The 19,107-nt window shown below is 39.8% G+C and overlaps 2 protein-coding genes across 2 annotated transcripts; one reads left to right on the top strand and one right to left on the bottom strand.

Moving 5' to 3' along the window:
• Positions 1-234: 234 nt before the first annotated feature.
• Positions 235-2,465, bottom strand: LOC113140229 (uncharacterized). The gene is made up of 3 exons (XM_026324031.1): positions 1,037-2,465; positions 570-659; positions 235-483 (listed from the first exon to the last, which is right to left on the bottom strand). Exons 1-3 carry the CDS (start codon positions 2,172-2,174, stop codon positions 278-280), a joined length of 1,434 nt encoding a protein of 477 aa, XP_026179816.1. The 5' UTR covers positions 2,175-2,465; the 3' UTR covers positions 235-277.
• A 1,815-nt stretch (positions 2,466-4,280) lies between these two features.
• On the top strand, positions 4,281-17,571 carry LOC113140233 (Hermansky-Pudlak syndrome 3 protein-like). Its single transcript, XM_026324034.1, is given in 26 exon segments — positions 4,281-4,378; positions 5,175-5,339; positions 5,440-5,511; positions 5,987-6,080; positions 6,234-6,307; positions 6,483-6,695; positions 6,970-7,033; positions 7,482-7,570; positions 7,856-7,973; positions 8,191-8,344; positions 8,443-8,525; positions 8,749-8,923; positions 9,231-9,256; positions 9,259-9,311; positions 9,705-9,862; positions 10,075-10,176; positions 11,921-12,029; positions 12,337-12,563; positions 12,784-12,961; positions 13,185-13,418; positions 13,745-13,942; positions 14,034-14,237; positions 14,448-14,552; positions 14,672-14,878; positions 14,991-15,078; positions 15,609-17,571. Coding segments are annotated over 25 exon segments (3,297 nt in total). The 5' UTR covers positions 4,281-4,378; positions 5,175-5,195; the 3' UTR covers positions 15,737-17,571.
• Positions 17,572-19,107: the final 1,536 nt, after the last annotated feature.

Genomic DNA, 19,107 nt, shown 5'->3' with positions numbered 1-19,107 from the left:
ATACACAATAACTCTTTTTGTAAACTCCTGCCCCCAAGTGGTATTTTTAAGTAACTGTGTCACTTGGATGTAAAATTGTTCAGTGTGAACACATTTCAGCCTATATAATACTTTTTTCTTCAGTGCAAAATATTGTATAAAATATTGTACTTATTTCAAACTGTGTAATTGTACAGTTTTAAATTGTAATCTTATATACCTTAAAATTGAAGAACATGCTAAAATTAAAACTAATCAATTCAAACAGAATTTATTATAAAACAGAAAGCAAAGTAGATCAAACATCAAGGCACCAGAAACACCAAAACTCCTCTTCATCAAGGTCCATCTCTGAGCTTACACAAATGGTGTGAAACAGTTTATGGCAATTATTACACTGGACCCACAAAACCAATCCTTCTGGATCACAAGGAGGATATGACTGTCTGCACCGCCCACACCGCAAAATCCTCATCATTTTTGTCCGCTTTGCAGCTATGTGATCTATTCAGAGGAAAACAAAATAGAACACATGAGGAATTTACTGAATTTTCATGGGTTCACATGTAAAGACTGTTAAGTGTAAATACCGGTGGATGTTGTTGGTCCAGCAGTGGTGGAGGAGGAGCCAGATGACAGCGGGGCCGTTGGGATGAAGGAATTCTGATAAAGGCTGCTAGCTGTATATATAAAAAGACATGACTTGATATGTAACTAACATAACTAGATATATCTTGACGTGTTATTTATTATAGCTAATGATGCCAACACTTTAACATGTTGTTTGCGTTGTACATGTTTGTACACCTGGCTCTCTTTTATGGTTTATATGAAATATTTGCATTGACAGAGAGACAAAGGAGCTTGGGACCCCGCTTGAAATGGAAGGGATACAGCGGAAACTTAATTCAACATTTCACATTTTTGCAACTCACCCCAGTACATCCTGCTGCTGTTATACACAATGTGCTGAATATTGTTTATGTACATAGTTATATGAAGATATTTTCTACATGTAAAACTGAACAATATCAACCCAGTTAAAAAAAAAGTTTACCTTCTTCTGCTGAGGGACTGTGGGAGGCAGAAGCGGTGGCTATAGGGTCCCATAAGGGCTGTCCTCTATTGCTGCTGGGGCAAGAGCTATCAGGTAAGGTAGAAGAAGTCGCTCCTGAGGTTTCTATCCTGTTCTGGTGCACTCCATTTTTTCTCAGTTGAGTTTGAGTCTCTATTTCTGATACACAGTCTTCTCCCTTCATGATAACATCTGACTTTTTCTGGGATATCAGCACCCTGGCATTCCTCCTGACTTTACTGGTGTTACACGTTTGGTAGGTTTTGGTCAGAACTTGTATGAGGTCTGCAGGTATCTGACCCGATGCCACCAGAGGATGTGTGGGATGAAGACAAGATGACAACTGTGTTGATGGAGCAGGTGCAAGGTTCTCAGGCTGCAGTGCAGATGACATGACCTGTGATGGGTCAATGGCTGTTGGGTCCAGAGGGTAGAGGCCACACCTCTTGAACCCATCCACAACTAATTGTTGATCCTTAAGTCTTTGATAGCAGTCTCTTAGGACCCTTGAAAATTCCTTTTTGGAAACCGAGAAGGAATGGGTTTCTGCCGACGGATCTCCTGTAACCTCAGAGAAATCTGACTTCAAGGGTCCAAAGAAACTCACATCCAGGGGCTGCAGGATGTGAGAGGTATGTGGTGGCAGGCACAGAAGGGTGACCTCTTCCCTCTGTGCATCCTGTACCAGTTCTGGATTCACCTGTCCGTCCATAATAAGTAGCAGTGGACGATCCCGTACAGCAAACTCCAGGAAGTGCTCAATAAACCACTTCTTAAACATCTCTCCATCTAGGTCCCCTGCTGCTGATGTCCCATAGAGGGCATTGTGAAGTCCTTCCTTCTTATAGTGGCCTCTTGGATATTTCCCCTTGTAGATGATTAATGGTGGGATGTCTTCGCCAGCAGCATTGAAGCAGGCCAAGATGGTGGTGACATTTTTGGTTCTCTTAGTTTGTATATCTGAATGTTTGATCTTTTGCGGAACCTTCTTTTTATCAAAGTACAATTTAAACTTTGTTTTGGCACAGGTGTAAATCTGGCAGGGTTTCTCCTTCAACCCTTTCTCTTCCAGGGTGGAAGTAAGGAGCCACAAGAAGTCTGCAGTCAGCTTTGTCCTCATGCAGGACTCCTTCCCTTGGTTAGTGAAATCAACAGTTTGGGAAACAATGCAAAGGTGGTGCCGCTCTTTAAAATTAATCCACCATGTGTCACCGAGAGCAGTCTTTGGTTTTTCTGGATTACGATAGTTGTAAATTGCCAAAGCTCGAGCAACAACTTGAGACTTTGTGAGAGGAAATCCTTGACTGGCAGAGTACAGACAATACTCTGCCAGGGAATTCTCATCACCAACTGTGAGAAGCTGCTTCTTGCCATAGAGAGAATCATCAGCCACTCGTCCACTCAGTCGACTAGTCAGGGTTTGATCGTGGGATACTAAACTGCCTGGCTGCCTGTCTTGAGGTTAGCCTGCCTGCCTGCACCTCCTGCATGGCCTTCTGCATGGCCTCTTTGGTCCATTTACTTGTCTTAGTTTCCCTCTTCCTGAGCTGCCGGATGTTGGGCATCTGAACATAAGAAAGATTAAAATTTAAGAGTTATGGTACAGTCCATGTCTGTAACAATTAGAAAAAAACATTCTGATGACTGCTCATTTACCATATTAAAGAATGTTGATTAACCACTTCTTTTCGCATTTCAATGATCCTATGATGAAAAAAGATTCATACAGACACAACAAACATATTTACTAGAACACTACTCACCTTTCTTTTGTCTTTTTTTCTTCACTCTTTCTTCTGCTGTGGTTTCGCTGGTGTTTTACGTGTTCAAACCATCAGTCATCATCAACTGCAGGGCTAAATGACAAATACACCGCGATAACGCTAGTTGGTCTGTGTACACCCTCAACCACAACAATGGATCCTGTGGACTTTTTTAAGTTATCTGTCCCTTTCTGTCTCCCTCTGACGTAGCTACAGATTTCTTTTACTGTTACATCCTTTTCCGTGAATACTAAGTTAGAAAAGCTGGTGTAGGGTGGTAGCGAGCTAGCTAACTGTTAGCTTAGTTAGCTAACAAACGTTACCTGATCCCCTTGTATTATCGTCGCCCGAATGCTCCTTGTCTCAAGAGTGTCTATCTTACAACATTTATGTAAATAATAATGCAAATATAGCTCCACATACAGAGTTTTAAATATCTATGAACATTCTGTGTCAATAAGTGTTCACCTCAGAGAAAAAATAAAAATAAAAGTCCGTACGGTGGCCGAGTCAGGTCAAAAAATACACAAACACATCCACAGCAGTTTTTATTTAGAAAGTGCAATAATCAAAGTGACAAGATCACTTCTGTTTTAGAATACATGTTTATTTGTTTTAATCGGATCATGAAAAGAAATGGACTGAACCCTGACTGGAACGCTTGTGCAAAATATTACATTTATTAAATTCGACAAAAAAAATTAGAAAACTTAAAATAAAATGCAAATTATGCACATAGTGTATTAATTTGTGTCGTTTTATTTGTTTTTGTTTTTGTTTCTCTTTTAACCGTGTTTACATCCCTTAGAACCGTGTTTGCACATGTGGCCCAGTATTTTAAGTGAAAGTAGCTCCTTCTCTCTTTTCCATTTCTCCTTAGTAGAGAGCATCTAATTTCTTGTAGAATAAAATATAATATAAACTACCACTGCTATTTTATTTACTTATACATGATCATATATTTGATCAACTTATTATTAAAAGTAATAAGTTGACTGACATTTCATTACATCATTTTGGGATTTTTTTAGGATTTTTCATTCTCATTGCGATTTTTTTGTTTGTTTTTTCACTCACCCTCAGATTTTCTACACTTTTTGGTATATTTCAAGTCACAAGGATAAGAAATAAAGAGTACTTCATTCCATCACATAACATAATCAACTATTACATCTCACCGGGTATTATTATGTCAATATTAACACCATTATTAACCATTATTAACACCAGATAGCATAATAATAGATGCTGTGATTGACACTCACAAGGTAAATTATATTGCTTTGCGATTGAAAATGGCACTTTACTGAATTTGATCAATATTTAGCCTGTTTATAGCTTTTAGTTTAACGTGAGGTCATATAGATCTGACAATAGAAATAAATGATGCCTGCTCTACAGCCAATCAGAGGGTCAAACACAATACAACCACGAACGAGGAGCCAATGAGAATCAAGAGGGGGCGGGAGCAGTGTTGTTGTGGTGGACTTCCTGTTACAGCATGAGATCAATAAACTGCAGCAGTGAAGGAGGAAGACGGAATAAACCAGCAGTAAAGACGGTAATTTACAAAAAGATCGTCGTGCATTTCATTGAAAGACTGTGATAGTTTAGCACTGACGACGAATTGTGTTAATCTGAGTCAAAGAGCCGGAGGAGCAGCTGCTGCTCACAAGACTGCGGCATGTGATATCGATTAGAGAAACAGCCCATCCACGGCCCAGTTTGAGCTCCTTATGAATTGGAAGGGATACAGAGGAAACTTCATTCAACATTTAAATTAGTTGTTGGTTGTGTTTTTTTGTTATAACTTACATTTATTGCTCCTGTGGTTCCCCGTGGTCTTATTTTTGCAAACTCACTCTGATAAATTGATTTTAAAGTGTCAGAAAATGAGTTGGACCAAGATAAAATTAGGTGCTGTGATCATTTCTGACTGATCCTTTTATTGTCATCAGTAAAGTCCCACACTGAGTCTGCTTCTGTTTCTCTGGTCGCTTTCTTTCGTTTTTCCATTCGCCACCAGACCTGACCCAGACAGCCTACAGCTCTGGATGGTTCACATTGAAGTAGCAGATCAAATTGCTCTGAGTGTCTGACGGACTTGTTAGAGATTCCTGTGAAGACAACATCTCAGCTGCTGAGGCTAGTGAACATATAATTGTCGTATTGTCAATGCCAAATCCATCAGAATAGCTTGAAACCACACAACAGCCACAAGTGAGAAAGAGTTTTATGGGAGCTGATGTTTTTTTTCTAACCAAAGTCTAAGATGATGTTTATCCTCCCCAGTAAATTATCCAACCAAACAACAGCTGTTTATGTTCTGATGAGACATTAACCTGATTTTCTTGCAGTGGTTGTAGGTATCTTGATGGATGAAGCCTCCAAGAAACACTGGTAAAGGGGGGGAGTTCAGAGATTTGTCAGCCACAAAACAAAGAGAAAGCAGCAGTAACCCCCGGCAAAACATGGTGCACGTCTACAACTGCCATCCTTTCGCCTCACAGCAGATAGTACAGGTAAATAGGGCCTGGCTGAAACTGTTTCAAAGTGTGGCTGTTTTTTTAAACAAGATTTGTTGTTTCCCCATAAAATCTACCATCCTTCTGTTTGGCTTAGGTGGAGCAGGAGCCTGGCCTGGTCTGCTGTGGAGGTGGAGCTCTGTTTGTCGTGGCTGCTGGAGGATGCAAGGTTACTTTGAACTATACCGTGCTTTCTTTCTTTACTTGTCTAGAAAGAACTCATATCCAAGTATATGTAGACATCGTTCACGTATGAATGCTTTTAGAACATCCTTTCTAGCTGCCAGTGGTAAAAACCTGACTGCATAGTCGCTATGGCCAATATGAAACACTTTTCACTGACATTCAAATAAGGCAGAAAGTGTCTAGGGGAACTTGTTCATTAACAGAGATACACAGCTTTACTTAATTTAGGTAGAAATCGTAATGCAGTACTTCAAACCAACTGATGGGTCCAGTGTTTGATTTTGAGAAAAACACTTATGTTTGCGTGTTGTGGTATATTGTTCAATCTCAGCGTGACAGGTGACCTTTTGGAAACGAAGGTTTTCTGCGGGACACTGACTGTGTTGTGTTGTGTTGTGTTGTGTTGTGTTGTGTTGTGTTGTGTTGTGTTGTGTTGTGTTGTGTTGGACTGAACTAAGGTGGAGGCCTACAATCTGGAGCAGGAGGGCTGCCCTCTAATCTGTCGCTTTGCCACCATGGGCACTGTGAGGAGCATCCAACACAGCAAGATCGGTAAAAACAGTTGCTGTCCTCATTTGTCAGCTTCTGTCTCTGCAAACCATCTGTTTTTAGCCTTTAATGCATGAGCAAGGAAGAAACTGGTGATAAAATAAGAAATAAAGTATTTGCATCAATGCTTTCCCTTCTGTGTCCTCTTACAATCAGGAGATTATCTGGTGACAATTGAGGAAAAGAACAGTGCCACCTACTTGCGGGCTTATACCAACTGGCGCTACCAGGTACACAGTTTTTTCATAAATACTTTAAATCACAGTGCTGTTGAACAAAAATGAATTAGAAAACTGTCTGTAAATGAAGTTTAATAGTTGATTATTTGTTCTGTAAAGAACTCCCATCACCTTTCACTTTAACAATCCATGCTTTTCATGTACTTTACTGTTGGTCTCTGTTTAGGAGGAGGAGAAGTCCCGTGTTGGGGTACGTTTGTTAGGTCACCTGCTGCGTGGGGCGTCTGTGCGCAGTGCAGCACAGATGGAAATCATTGAGATCCCTCTGTCAGATCGTCCTGTTGCTGTGGCGTGTTGCTCAATGACAGGGGACCTTCTGGTTGGCTGCGAGAACACTCTGGTTTTGTTTACTCTGAGGAGACAAAACCAGCAGAACCTGGTAAGAATCCAGTACTACTGCTGTAGTACTTTACTTCCTATGTGAATCTTTTTTTTAATTATCTTTATGTAAAGAAGCCAAATTTATTTCTTTGTCTAAAAGTGCAGTTTGAGGTCACCATTAAATATTGCAGTGACAGTTTTCCAGGATGTTAGAATACCCACATAATTTCAACAAAAGGCCTCAAAATTACTAAAATCTCATATGTGGTCAGGTTCATCTCTCATTTCATCATGTTTTCCACTGTGTTACTTGCTGGCATAATGTTTCTCAGCAGAATCTGAGTCAGCAGAACAGCTCCTGGCCCAACACCCAGCAAAACGGTGGTCAAAATCAAGGTAAGTCAAGAACAAGAATATTTCTGAACATATACTTGCATTGGGATGGTACAGTGATGCATTGGCTAACACTGTCACCTCACAGCAAGTAGGTTCAAGGTTCAAATCCCATTTGACAAAGGGGTGTTTCTTTGTGGAGTTGACATGTTCTCCCTGTGTCTGTGTGGATGTTCTCAAGGTACGACAGTCCAATGACAAGCAGTGTGGAGTTAGGTTGATTGTTGATTCTAAAGTTCCTGTAGGTGTGAGTGTTTGTGTCAGCCCTGTGATCGACTGGCGATCTTTCCAGGGTGTAACCCACCTCTTTCCCAACAGCAGCTGGGCTTGGCTCCAGCTCCTCATGGCCCTGAATTGGACTGAGCGGTATAGGAAACTACAGGGCTGGGATGAAAGAGTGGACCCTTCTGTGCTTTCCTATTCAGATTAATCTGTTTTTCCTTGCTCTTAGGTCAAACCTCAGGTTCAAACCAGAATTTTTCCATCCTGGATTTTGAACGTTCTGTCATCCTGCATCTTCCAAAAATTATGCCTAAACAGGTACTTAAGTTTCTTTTTCTTTTTCACATTACATTTTTCTTTGTATTTTCCTCATACTTTAGTCCATTTATACTCTGAACAACCGAAATACTCATATACTCATATCACATTAACATAAGTTGGTAATGAAGTAAAATATGACTGGAACAAAACATAAAAGAGGGAAAATCCTAAATTGTAATAGTAGCGATTTTACAATAGTAAGATTTTATACTATTTTTATACTATTTTTATATTTCTACAGACTGTAGTCATGGTTACACTTAACATCTCCTCTCCCTCCAGGTGGCGCTGTGTGGAGGATATGTGGCAGTGCAGGCTGAGCTGGAGGTGCTGGTATTAAAACTGGATGCTTCCTCTGAACCTAAAACCCTTGAAGAATCGCCAGACACAAATAAAAGTGGTAATGACAGTGGACTTCTCGATGCTTTACGACCAGCACATCTGACTGTGATTGCTTGAAAGACTTAAACCCAGCCTAAAAATACACTTCCTGATGATTTTCTCAAATAATTCTGCATAATGCACATATTAAAAGGTTTTTAATAATTAATTTAATAATAAAAGTTTATGTTCTTAAGACAGAGATCAGAGATGCATGTGTCTACTTGTGTGTGCAGCAGATTATGTTGAAGACCAGACCGACTTTCTGCTCATTCCAAGACATCAGGAGTTGCTAGGTGATCGAGCTAAAGACTGTGACATCCCTGTCAGCATTGAAAAGACAGGGCTGGAGGACAGAGGACAGTATACGCTGTCATATGTTCTTTTCAGGTGTGTGTGTGATTTTGCGTTTGGTCTTTAGATTTTTGGTGACAATATTTCTGCCAGCAGCGATATATTTCCTGTGACTCTACATTTCTCTCCTGTAGGCGTTTCACTCCAGAGTTCTTTCAGGGCTGCAGTGTGGAGGAGACCCAGCTCCACTCCCTACAGCTCCACCCGCTGTTCACCAGTGAGTACAACATGTGAGCCACAGGCAGATGGATCATCACTGCTGACTCTGCCGTTATGGGCATTTACTGAAGTTTCAGAGTCTTTAAGAGGAACAAAATAATAGCATATTTTTGGAATAAGATAAGGAAAAATGACTGACACTAGAAAACTCCAAGTTGTTTAAGATGAGATATGTTTCATACAGTCCCAGAAAATACACCCCTCAGTATGTCCCTCTGCAGGTAACCAAACGGTGTCTCTGGAAGAACCAGCATGTGTGTTCTGCTTCTTCTCCCTGCCCACTGCTGGCTACCTGTACAGTCTGAAGGGTGGAGTCGAGCTGCTCTCAGCCTATGAGTATCCAGAGAAGGTCCTGCAGGCGGTGCTTACAGACCACCTGTTGCACGTCATAACCAAGTACATCTGCACCGTGATTTGACACAGAAACCTTTATGAAAACATGTGATATGAAATCTACATCATCTCAATTTTACAGGATATTGTCTTTGATAAATCTTTTAGCTTTTTTTTTTAAAGCAAAACTCTGAAAAGTTCATATTTGAACAAAACTCAGGAAATTATTTTCAAGTTTATTACAGTTCTAATTAAATGCTGTCAGCTTTTCTCACTCTTGGAAGGATCTTTGTTCCTTATTGATCCTAGCTTAGGATGACGACTTTAGTGTGGAAAAGTGTTTTGATTTGCCTGTGTGTGTGCCTGGTAGGAGTGCATTGCAGTGTTACACAGTGCGCTTGCAGCATTAGCAGCCAGGATCGAAGACCCCTACATCGATACGACCATGAAGGTACGAGTCTGGCCCTTGAGTAACATCATTTAGCCTCTTAATTTTCAGCACAAACATGAACTAAATGGATCGAACTGTTGCTCTGTCTGCTGACACAGATAAGTGTGTTGGTTAGTTAGCCATTACAGAACATGTCAGCATGTGGAGATTTATAAGCTTGTGGAGTTTTTATTGCCCCTTGATGAGGGAAATGTTTGTTAATGCAGTTTTAAAATTTAGTGTATTGATGTCTGCTGTAAGATCACAATAATCTGTTATACTTTGTATGTAGAGAATATATTGTCTGTTTACAGGTGCACATGATGTAGTTTAATACGTCTGCCTCTGTTCATCAGCACAGATCATGTATCTTTAAGTAAAAATGTACTGCACGCCTCTGTGTTTTGTGTAAAGGCCTGTCCACCATGCAGCCTTGAAGTGTGTGCACTCAGGATGCAGCTGTTCATCGGTCTGCGGTCAGTGTACGTCTATGGCCGCCATGTTGTCCTCCTCTCAATGGCCGACACGGAGACGCCAGAGGAGATAGAACGCAACACACAGCGCAGAGGCCTGTAAGTCATACACACAAAATATATAGACTTGAACACACACAAACATCTGTCACATGCGTAAATATAATACCACAGTGATGATAAACATCATCAGTTTTCGAAGCTACATCTGAGACACTGTCAGATACCAGAGGGATTTGTCAGCACTGGTGATGCGTGCGCGCAGACATACATGCATTTATGAACTGTTTACTGTGTGTGTGTTATTTTAGCGAGTTGAAAGATCACACCATGTTGACTGGTATTTTCCTGGCGGTGGGAATCGATCCCGCAACTGTGCCGGCTCTGGAGAGCTTTCTGTCACGTCCTTTCCTGTAAGACATCACCCCCCCCCCCAGTATCTGTTGTCACTTTCAGGCCAAGCTGCAAACTCTTCACCTTAGTAGATAATTTAACCCAAATTCCTAGTTTGGTCTTTATTTAAAAGGAGTTTGGTTCTTCTTTCTACTTTCATAGAACAAAAAGTTTTTTTTGAAATGGCAAATCCAATGTAAAGAAAAATGGACACATGAGGTGTCTCTTCTTCAGTCCAGCCCTGGAATATGAAGGTACATAATTTATAAAATTAAGGAAGAAATGTATTATAATCTTTTTATAGGAGGATTCTATTTTTCAACAAAAGAAAATAATACATTTTTGTTCGTTTAAATTCAATAAGAAAATCACAGTAGTTTAGACCTGAGTTAACTAATTTTGAAAATCATAAAGGATTACTGCAAATATGCAGCCAACTAAGAAACATAAAAGCCAAGTCTTTCCTTCACATTTGTAATTTTTGACATTAAATAAAAAATAAAGATAGCTTTATGTAAATGCTTTGAGAATTTTCTTGTCTTTATAAAATCTCTCTCATCAGCAAAGTTGTTATAACAAAGTGTTAGCAGTTAGGGCTTCTCTGCTTGTCTAGAAGCTGTGAGACTATAGATTGTACTTGACTTTTGACTTTTGTTTTGTTTTTGATCTAAATATTTGTTTTGATCTAATTATCTGTGTGACTTTACAGCTTGGTCTATAAGTGGCAACACTTCATGTTTAAGTTGCTAAACCTAGCCCACCATAACAAACCTAACTACCCTCAGTGTGTGACCTTTTGCTCACATACTAATCATAATTAGACTCTAATAAAAGCTGTTTTAGATCTTACTCAGCCAACTGAATAATGCAGCCTTAGGAGATATGCACACACATTTATGTTGGTTGTTTGTTTGTTTTGTTTTTTTCTTTTTTTTTTTTTACATATTGTAGGTAATATAGCTTTGGGCATCACTGTTGTCTGTACATTTACCAACACCACTGAATATAAGCAAAAGGCTTTGACTCCAAAACCAGCAAAAAAACCAAAACGACAGCATCTGGCGTCAGTTTTTCCCCTTGGATTGTTTAAGATTTAATTTAATTTGAAATGCAGGATATGCTTGAATGTAAGTTTATAGCAATATGTGAATAATAAATGATAAAATATGTTCATATTTAAAAACCAACCACGTGTTTGAAGCCACATGCTGCATGTGACAAGCCACATGATGCACACACACAACACAGCATATTTTTTGTCCAGGTACCATCACATTATCCACAGGAGCCCAAAGATATTTTGTTACCATGTTAACTTGTTCACTAACAGCACACTAACCATTTGTTTTTGTCAGATAAAACGTAGTAGGCTACTACTATGTAGCACCATGTCAACGTCTGATGATGATGTAGATACTGTAGTCTTCATGATCACGGTCTTCAGATCTTGATCTCCTTTGTCATTTTGTAGAGACTTACAATGGGATCAATTAATATTTGTATGAATATTGATTTATTTTTTAGATCGAAGGTACACCAGGTAAGAATTAAATAATTATTTTGACATTGCTAGGAGTTAATGGTAAGGTCAGTTTCATATTATTTAGGCTGAATCCCAGTTTTTACCTAACATGCATGTTTTAACTCATCCAGCTGATTTAGAGATTAAAAACCATCTCTTCTGTGAAATAAGTATAAGACAATTTAGCTAATTGTTCTATTTGAACACACTTCTTGTTGCCTTTTTATAACTTCTGATCTCAGCACCAGAAAGTGGACAGTCTCTTCTCCCAAAGAAACCAGTGCAGCAGGACATGGATGGAACCTGTATGTGGTCGACACCGTCCCCCCTCTCACACTCTACCAGGAGATGGTAACACAGACATGATCACTTTTATTTATTATGATTATGAAATACCAAAGGTAATAAAACCAACCAAAGATACAATGAAAACGTCCAAAAATCATTTTTTCACCTGTATTAAAACGCATTCCTTGAAAAACCTAGATTTTTTTTTTTTCTTATAGTACTGGCAGATGGTTTTGCTTGTTTTAAAGAACTAAGTGTTTAGAATTTAAAGACAGTCAGAAATTAGTCAGTGGGGTGCAGATTTCTGAAGATGTGAGTCTTGCTGAGTCTGTTTGTGACTGTCTGTACATGACTTGTGTCTGTGTCTCAGGTTGAGTACAGTCAGCGGTACGCAGAGACCAACCCACAGGGTCAAAACCTGCGACACCTCCTCAGTGAAGCTCACCTCCTCCTTCGTGCCTCTATACTCCAAACATCAGAGCAGCAGCAGAGCAGTGAGGTGGACTCCACAGAGTCAGTGCAGACGGGGGGAGGCAGACAAGAACTGGAGGAAGCTCTCAGGCAGAACTGTGCACAGCTGGGAGATAGTTTCAGCAGGTGACACACACATACACCTACACACTTGAAACAGAGAATCTATTAATGCAGATTCCCCTAAATCACTGACATTAACATTGCACTACTTTAATATTCATTTAAAATGGATATTGCCTGCATTTAGAGCTCACCAGTTTCCCAGAATTCAAGCTGACATTTTTCAAATTGCTGTTTTTTTTCTGACAACCAAACCTTATTTTCTGGTTTTCGATTCCGTTAGGGGCAACCAGAAGGACTGCCACCTGGCTTTGCCGTACTATAGGATGTCTGGTCTGTCAGTCACAGAGGTGATTTCCAGGAACCGCCCACATCCCAGCAGACCCCTCTCCTATGGCCCAGGCTTTCTATTCTACTTGAAACATTATCTGTTAGAAGAAACAGAGCAGAGCGTCAGTCAGGTACACAATACATAGATAAATGGGTTACTCTCTCAGAAGACAACTAAATATATTCGTTACTGACTTTAAATACCTTGTCTTTTCTTTCTTGATGAAACATAGTTATTTATTTAGCAGTTGCTTTCTTTGTTTTTGGTTGTGAAACAAAATATTAGTGTTTAGAAAAACAAAAAGGAAACTAAATAAAAATGACAAAAATAATAGCTTCACTTCCTCCTTGCAGGAAACGGCTGATGAGGTCATAGATATTTTCAGCCAATCAGAGCCCTCAGAGCTTGTCAGTGTGTGTGCCAGCCCGTCCATGGTGAATGTTAGTCCTGCACGAACTTTGCAAATTTTACAACATCTGGAGGACATGACTGGTGTGTCAGTTCTTCTAACGATCACCATGGCAACAATGATGCTGCGTATGGACAACTTGCCACAATATACACAGCTGATGGAGAGACACGCTGAGGTTAGAGCTGGCAGGAAAGGTGGTGTGTGTAAAGGGGTTTTGTGTACTGCAGGATGAAACTAAAATATTTATACAGTTTTTCTCAGTGCAATTGTTTTTGCAAGCAATGCCCATTAGATACTTTTAAATCATGTTATGCCATGTTTGAGTTTTTACACCAATTAAGTTCCACCAAACAGTTTAATTTATATCCATGATTTATATCATTTATTCCTCAAGGGTCAATGGAAAATATTCAATATTTGTGAACATAAAGAGAGAAACCAGACAACCAAACCAAGCCATAATACCAGTAGGGTGTTAAAACTGTTGTCATGTGTGTTTAGATGCTGCTGGTGTATGGGTTCATAGAGCAGCCGAGGCTGCTGCTTCATGGTGGAGGTGGAAGCCAGGACACACACATCCATCCCACAGCGTTGACTCGGCAGCTGGCGAAGTCCCAGCATGGACTACTGGTGGCTGCCATGGTGGCTCTGCATGAGAATAGCAAAGTTCAGCTTGAACAGGCTGATCACATATTCAGGGTGTGTGGGTCTCTCTCTCCCTCTCTCTCTCTTAAAGTGAAAATGAAGCAAAAAAGAACAGCAATAACAATGTGTGTCTTTGTGTGTTTAGGAGCTGGACTGTGAGAATTGCTTACAGGTTGATTTCTGGGAGGCGATGCTTATGGCCTCTTCACAGGAAGCTGTCATCCAGGAACTTCTGTTTCGATTAGCATCAGTCTACATCGACCGGCTGACAACCACAAACTCAGATACACACTTCTACCCACCACACACTCCTTCAAAGCGGAAGTCACTGAAGACCGCTGACGACCTGGTACAGTTATTGATAATCACTGCTTTTGTCTTTGGTAGAAATCTGTCCATCTGTAGTTGACTTATTAACTACTACTACTCCCTAAATATGTCTTATATACAGAATGAGATGACCAAGACAAATTTGTGCACAGATAGTGTAATGTTTATATATGAATTCATGTAGACATTACTTTGATTGTTACGATGCCTGCATGTTTGTGTTTTCCAGATCAACTCGTGCTCCCACTATGGTGCTCTGTACCCGTGGCTCACTGTTCTCAGTCCAGCTCACACTACCAGCTCTCAACACCAGGAGGCGTTACACAAGCTGCAGGTAAAGTGTCTATGAACAATAAATCTATGCATGAAACTGTATGAAAATGTAAAACTATATGACTAAACCTGTATGTGTGCAAAACGAACTTGGATAAATTTCTTTACCTGTCTGTGCAGTCTCTCCTGTGTGGTCCATCTCTGTCTGTGGGCTTCGTCATGCCTCTGCTGGAGCGACTGTCCGAGGAAACATTATGGGGCTTCAGCCTGCACCTCCTCTGTTGCACCAGAAGGGGACACTATGACAGCAGCATTGAAAAGCTGCTGGACCGATGTCCCCAGGTCATCATAGCCTACGCCAATCATCAGTTACAAGGCAAAAATATGGTCTGTACTAAGCATTAGGCTGAACAGGGAAGTGTGTGCCCTGATTACTCTGCCCTTTAGTTTATTTTCTAACCTGCTTTCTCAAATTGTTTCCTGCTATGGTTGTCCATAGGCATTATGGTGGCAGAAGCTGCTCCCAGAGCTTTGTAACCGAACAAGAGCAGACTCCAATAACAGCGTCCTACTGGCTGCTCTTAAAGGTAGAAACTTTTTCAACATTACTGTTCCAAAGTTCCCAACACATTCCATTCCTACCTAGAAAAGTTTTATCATATATTTCACATATTGACTCTTGATTTTGGCCAAAATGACAGTTTGGCTCATTTGCCTAAACTTTCATGCAGGTATGACACTAATCTGGACATCCTGACAGGGTCAGGAAATTAAATCAGGGCGGACTTCACGACTGAGAACAGTGAGGTCATGTCCTCTGATTAATCTGATAGAAACCCTAAAGTTTGAAAATTAAAAGAATCATGGCATTAAAATACAGATCTTACCACAGCTCTGTAACCCATTCCTTAATGCTGCTTAATGCTGTATTAGCCATTACCATAACACAAATCTGTACAGTCTGTACCAAGAGTTCAGCATTTGAATCTGTTATTTATGCTGAAATTATCATAATATACTGGAACTAAAACTGTCAAAAAACAAAAAACTTAATGTAGACTTTGTTTAGCCGTTTTAGGTAACTTAAGTTTAATATGACTCGTTTCCACACCTTCAGAGACACTGGTCGTGGTTGCCATGGAAACCACCCCTGCAGAGTTCTTGGAGCTAATACCTGATGACGGCACAGCCTCGTATTTCCTGCCTCACCTGTTGACATGTAGCCAGAGACACCTGCAGGCCTGACACTTAGATCTGCATATAAAACTGGAAGATAGACATGTCAGTCTGACACATCCAGACATCCAGAACTACAGACAGCTCCATTCTTCTTTTGCACCTGAGCATCTGATTGTTATTAAGGATGATTTGACCTGACAATATTGCAAATGTAATTCTCTATGCAGGAAACACAAGAATGGACTACGATGTATAGAAAAGTCATAAAGAGCAGATATAATCACAAAAATGGCTTTAGATTCTTTGTTTTTCTCTGGATTTTTAGCTACAGAAATTGTTTGTACAAAGATTATTCTTTGACTTTCAGAATTTTGTTAATGTTCTTTTTCTGATTTGTTGTACTTTTTGAAACGGCTCATTCATATTCTTATAAAGTCTGATGCTACCTTCTCTTGAGGTAATGTGAGTATTTTTATTGGGTGAAGGTCTAGGCTCTGACTGGGCCACTCCAAAAGCTGGATTTTTTTTTTTTTTTTTGAATTCACTCTATAGCAGATTCAGTTCAGTGTTTAGGGTCGTTGTCCCACTGCATCACCCAGCTTCTACTGAACTTCAGCTAGTGGACAGTCATCCTGACATTATCCTTTAAGATACCTTGATGAACTTGCAGATTAATTTTCCCTGGATTTTGGTAAACTCTCCATACCGACAGGCAGCAAAGCATTCTCAAAACCTGATGCTCTCTTGGCTGTATTTTACTGATGTGATGATGCTTTTGTGTTGGGACTTTATGCAGTGCCCTTTTGACATGATATGTGTTGCTGTATGTTCTTCCCAAACAAATTAACTTTAATTTTAATCACTTTATGGAATGTAAAGGTGTTCCTTGGCAAAGGCCATCCAACCAGGTACCATGATTTGCATGTGGTTGACACAAACAGAGAGATTAACCAGCTCTATTGGTTTCTTTAATCTGATTCTGTTTTTTACTCACTGAGTGATTTTAGAACTGGGGCACACTTCTAGGGAGAGTAGCAACAGAACTAAATTATTTATAGACAAACCTGTGAACTCATGAATATCTGAACTCTGAATTCCCTTGTAATCCCTCCCAGTGTAAGAAGGAATAACAAGGGAGGAGGGAGGCATGTGTGCATGAGTCCACAGCACAGTCACATAATTATTATATTCACTGGTCTGTATTAAGTTTAAGTTCTGAAGAAATTCTGTAAGATCCGGTTTTATCCTTTCACCCTCATCCTTACTTTAGATACACTACTGCCACTTTTTAGTCAGAAAGTCTGTGATGCTAACAACAACCTCCCATAAAGTTTTCTCAGAATAGTCTGTCTTTACTTTCACTTACTTGTTTTTCTGTCACTGGCAGTACTGCATCTTTTACATAATCAGTTGCCTCACTGTTTTTTAAATCATTTTTTGCTGATCCCCTCCTCTCGACACCAGCTTTATGCAAACCAACAATTATTGATAAGACTGAGACCACTTTTTTGTTGAAACCTATGGTTCACATCCCATCATTCTTGTGAAGAGCAAACTGAAAATGTTTGAGTGTTTTTATGAATCAAAGTTCTAACACACCTCCAAACTTGTTTCAAAGATTGAACTAGCTCTAACTCCTGACTCCTGACCCCATCCCTGTCTGCTTTTCTGAGATGCTCTCTTCATACGAAGAGAGCATGTCATGTCATGTCATCATACTGACATGTTACCAATTAACCTAACTAGTTGTAAGATGGTGTTTTTTTCAGAATTACAGTGTTTCCACTCTCTTGTTGCCCCTTTCCCAACTTATTTGGAATGTATTGCCTCAAATTCAGAATAAGATTATATAAACAAAGTGATATAAAGTATTTGAACATGATCAGGAATGGACAGGAAGAGGACATGGCTCTGAAAACTGCCTCCCACTGAGCACGACTAAAACCAAGGAGATAGTAGTGGGTTTTCAAAAGTCTTAATCCTCTCCTTATTCAGTCAACATCTGTGGTGGGGTCACTGAACTGGTGCCAGCCCACAAATGTCAAGGTGTGCACCTGGACAATAAGTTTGACTGGTCACTGAACACAGACAGTCTATATAACCATCCCCTTCACAGCATCCTGATGGAGCAGAGAAGCAGCTGCAGTGGACGACTCACCTTGCTGAGCTGCAGGACTGAACCATACAGGAGATCCTTCATCCCCACTGCCATCGGACTCTACAACAGCTTAGCCAATGGCAGATGACGAGTACTCTCTCTACTGACTGACTACAAGACTGCCTGAATGACCCTTTAGTGAGAAATAAAGTTGATTTCATCTTATCTCATTAGATGTCTTTGTACTGGTAAACTGATATGGGGTAAAATGGGTTTTCAAAACATTTGTTTTTATTTACAGTTTAGTGTCCCAGTCAACATTTGGAGACACTTTCATATCTAATTGGTTGTGAAGTTGGTATTGTGAGAGGTTGTTGGGGTTGTTCTCTGTAGTTGGATGTTTGCTTTTTACACTTCCCACTTCCTCATGTGTTAAACTGTCTATTTATATTACGTTTTTTATTTCCTAATGAATTTAAAGTCTGATCTTTGTGAGTCTTGTTCTCAGGAGTGTAGGAGAGGTGGAGGCCTTCTATAAAGAGGCTGGTTGACCAAAAGAACGTTTCCTACACAGTGTGATACAGTTATCTCTATATGCAGCTCTAAGGCGACCAGTGGTAATTTTCTTCACAAATTAAGCCAAGATGGATAAGCTGGACCATTGTGTGCCTTCAAAGCTAGTATGCAACTGCATATCTTACTAAAGTGCTGAGATTGAAGAGTTCATATTTTGATATTTTTATTTTATGTAGTTTATATATTTGAAGATCATAATGACGAAGACATACATGTCTGAGAAAAGCAAGTCAGTAAACACACACACAATTTCATGTTTGTCTCAAGCCGATATAAATTACATTATTTAAAAGGTTACATTGTCCTAGACTTCCATCCCCATGGTACAAAAAATAAACATGCTGTTTTATATCAACTCAACAAAAAAGCCTGCTTTCACATTCTAGATTTAGCATAATTAATTACTAAAGTCAAAAGACAAAAATAAATTCTTGTCTGAGATTCAGTTGTTGTGGCTTGAGTTGTTGAAAGTTGAGATGGTGTCGCAGATTGAGTTGTCATTGTGGCTTCACTTCTTGAGGTTTCAGTTGTTGTGTCTTCTGTTTCTATGTTCGTCATGGCTTCAGCTGTTGGTGTGGCTTCAATTGTTGTTGCTTCAGTTGTTGTCTCTGTGGCTTTGTTGTAGTCATGGCTTCAGTTGTTGTCACTGGGGTTTAATTTATGGTCATTAGGGCTTCATTTGTTGTCGTTAAAGCTTGAATTGTCACTGTGGTTTCTGTTGTTTAGGCTTCACTTGATGTGGCTGCAGTTGCGGCTTCAGTTG

Source organism: Mastacembelus armatus, unplaced genomic scaffold, assembly GCF_900324485.2.
Source record: "Mastacembelus armatus unplaced genomic scaffold, fMasArm1.2, whole genome shotgun sequence".
Classification (NCBI taxonomy): domain Eukaryota; kingdom Metazoa; phylum Chordata; class Actinopteri; order Synbranchiformes; family Mastacembelidae; genus Mastacembelus; species Mastacembelus armatus.
This window is presented reverse-complemented; position numbering and strand designations above follow the sequence as displayed.

Coding starts and splice junctions, on each gene's coding strand:
- LOC113140229 (XM_026324031.1), bottom strand. CDS start 2,174: ATGAGGACAAAGCTGACTGCAGACTTCTTGTGGCTCCTTACTTCCACC. Junction 660..1,036: donor CAGTCCCTCAGCAGAAGAAG/GTAAACTTTTTT, acceptor TTATATATACAG/CTAGCAGCCTTTATCAGAAT. Junction 484..569: donor TGGACCAACAACATCCACCG/GTATTTACACTT, acceptor TCCTCTGAATAG/ATCACATAGCTGCAAAGCGG.